The 2387-nt window shown below is 69.1% G+C and overlaps 1 protein-coding gene across 1 annotated transcript; it reads right to left on the reverse strand.

Moving 5' to 3' along the window:
• Positions 1-1530: 1530 nt before the first annotated feature.
• On the reverse strand, positions 1531-2379 carry NDUFA13 (NADH:ubiquinone oxidoreductase subunit A13). Its single transcript, XM_026038793.1, has 3 exons — positions 2210-2379; positions 1989-2058; positions 1531-1714 (listed from the first exon to the last, which is right to left on the reverse strand). Exons 1-3 carry the CDS (start codon positions 2377-2379, stop codon positions 1595-1597), a joined length of 360 nt encoding a protein of 119 aa, XP_025894578.1. The 3' UTR covers positions 1531-1594.
• Between the last annotated feature and the right edge of the window lie 8 nt (positions 2380-2387).

The raw sequence follows: 2387 nt of genomic DNA on the forward strand, positions 1-2387 counted from the left end.
GTCCCGGCCGCAGCTGCGGGGCGGGGGGGCGGGATTGGCTGGGCCCCCCCGCGCGGCGGCAGCGCCCGGAGCCTGCAGCCGAGGTCACATTCCTGGCAGGGAGGCCGGGGCTGCCAACAACAACAGGCGGCGGCGGCGGCCGGGGCTCCCCGCGGGGCCGGCACGCACCGCGAGCAGCGGGAGCGGGAGCAGGAGCAGGAGGAGCAGGAGGAGGAGGAGGAGGAGGAGGAGGAGGAGGAGGAGGAGGAGGAGGCTCGGCCCCTGCTCCGCGGGGTCCCGGCGCATCCAGGCAGCCCACGGAGCGGAGGTGCCGCTGGCTGCGGAGGCTCCTTGGCCGATCCCGCTGGGAAGGGCTCAGAGCAGCCCCAGGGCGGGCACTGCCGCTCGCCACCTTCCTCCTCCTCTCCGTGGCCGGGAAAAAGGGAGGGAAAACGGGCTGGGAAGGGCTGCCGTGTGCCTGGCCTGGCCTCGTCCGTGTCCCCAAAGCTGCTGCCTCCCYGACTCCCGGCAGCTCCATGTCTGTGTCCGTGGCTTTGGCCTCCTGGTGTTCRGTGGGGACAGGGACACGACGCTTGTGTTCAGCACCGCGGGCCTGGCCACCCGCGGCAGCCGGGACTGGGGASAGCCGCGCGTCCCGTGAAGCCCAACGGGGCGGCGCTGGTGCGGCCGGCGCTTCCCGGCGGTGCCGTCACTGCTCCCGCGTGCCGGCTCACCGGGATCCAAGCGGCCGCTCCCGCTGCGGAGGGAGCTGGAAGCCGGGGACGGGAGCCCCTCCTGGAGGGGCCCAACAAGACACTAACGCTTCACATGGGTGGCAGGGAGGGTGTCCCTGGAAGCCCCATGGATCCCCAGTGTCCAGACCGTCCTGGGAGACCCTATGGACCTCCCCTGTCACCCCTGGATGTCCTGGGAACCCTAAACACCCTATAGACACTGTCCCCCCCCCATCCCATGCCCTGGAGGTCCTGGGATTCCTATAAACCCTATAGGCATTCCAGCCTCCACCCCCATCCCCTGGATGTCCTGGGAACCCTAAACACCCTACAGACATCCCACCTCCCCACCCGTCCCCTGGATGTCCGGGGAACCCCAYACACCCTATAGACGCCCCCGTGCTGGCCCAACAGAGCAGCCACATTCCCAGTCCCRTGGTGCCCTCTCCCCATTCCCAATCCTGTGGTGCCCTCTAGTGAGTCCCAGCCCCACAGCAGGGCCTGGCGCAAAGAAAGGGGGGACAAAGGCAGCAGGGAGGGGGACCTGTCACCCCCCCCAAGCCAATGTYACCCCATCCCCGGGGAGCTCTGGCCAGGAGCAGGACATCAACCGGGAGGGCTGCAGGGCGGGAAGCTCCTTCTCTCTTCCCAAGCGGCATCCTGGGATCAAATCCCAACATTTTTAACCCCTCTCTCCCCCTTGAAGCTTCTCGTGTCCCAATGGAGCCCTGAGGCCACCTTGCCCGGCCTGTCCCCACACGGGGCTGTGACACGAGGTCCGCGCGGGACTGGGGACAGAGCCAGGAGGCAGCAAGCAATTCCTGGGACTTTATTCCACGGGAATTCCACGGGAGCAGCTTTAACGGCAGCCGCTGGGGCGCTCACACGTAGTACTGCAGGCCGAACTTCTCGTTGTCCAGCTCGCTGCTGGGCCGCAGGTAGTAGAGCTCGTCCAGCGTGGGCGGCACCCAGCGCTCCGTGTGGAACACGGACTCTCCCACCTGGAAGCGGCGCCGGTGACTGCGTGGGGCCCCCCCGCAGGGAGCGCAGCCCCTCTGGCTCCCTTGATCTCTCGTTGTCACCTCATAAACCCCACAGAGCACCCGGGTCCCTGCTCCGAGGAAACGGGAGCGCAGGGAGACACAAAATACCCCAAACGCCGCCAGCTCCTCCCCAGCGAGAGCCGCCCATTTGGGAAGGTCTTGGAGCAGCCCCCGTCCCGCTGCCGCCACCCTGCTCGTGTCCCTTTGCTCGTGTCACCCACAGGCCACAAACCTGCCACCCGGGCACGTCCTTCATGATCTTGGCTTCCTCGTCCAGGTTCTGCCGCATCAGGCGCAGGGTCCTGGGGCGCAGGGAGGGCTCTGAYTGTCCCCCCGGGCTCATGGGGGGCTCAGACCCCAAGCGGGGGCCTCRGGGCTGCTGAGGGCCCGTGCACCGGGGACCCGGTACCCGCCCCAGTGGACCGGGGCGGGCAGCACCACCGCCCCCGGTACCTGCGGTCCGCCTCGGCCTGCAGCAGCGGCATGAGGGCGATCCGGGCCTCCAGGTCCTCGATGAGCAGCCGCCTGCGTGGGGACAGCGTGGGCTGGGGGCGTCCCGCGAGCGGGGGCGACACGGGGGACACGGGGGGACACGCAGGACATGGTGGGACACGGGGGGACATGGGGGACA

Source organism: Nothoprocta perdicaria, unplaced genomic scaffold, assembly GCF_003342845.1.
Source record: "Nothoprocta perdicaria isolate Ctin4 unplaced genomic scaffold, notPer1 scaffold_218, whole genome shotgun sequence".
NCBI classification, from domain to species: domain Eukaryota; kingdom Metazoa; phylum Chordata; class Aves; order Tinamiformes; family Tinamidae; genus Nothoprocta; species Nothoprocta perdicaria.

Bases quoted from the DNA above. Each gene is read 5' to 3' on its own strand.
- NDUFA13 (XM_026038793.1), bottom strand. From the start codon at position 2,379: ATGTCCCCCCGTGTCCCACCATGTCCTGCGTGTCCCCCCGTGTCCCCC. The intron at 2,059-2,209 runs GTACCGGGGGCG...CCTGCGCCCCAG, and splicing joins CAGGCCGAGGCGGACCGCAG to GACCCTGCGCCTGATGCGGC. The intron at 1,715-1,988 runs GTTTGTGGCCTG...CGCCGCTTCCAG, and splicing joins AGGACGTGCCCGGGTGGCAG to GTGGGAGAGTCCGTGTTCCA.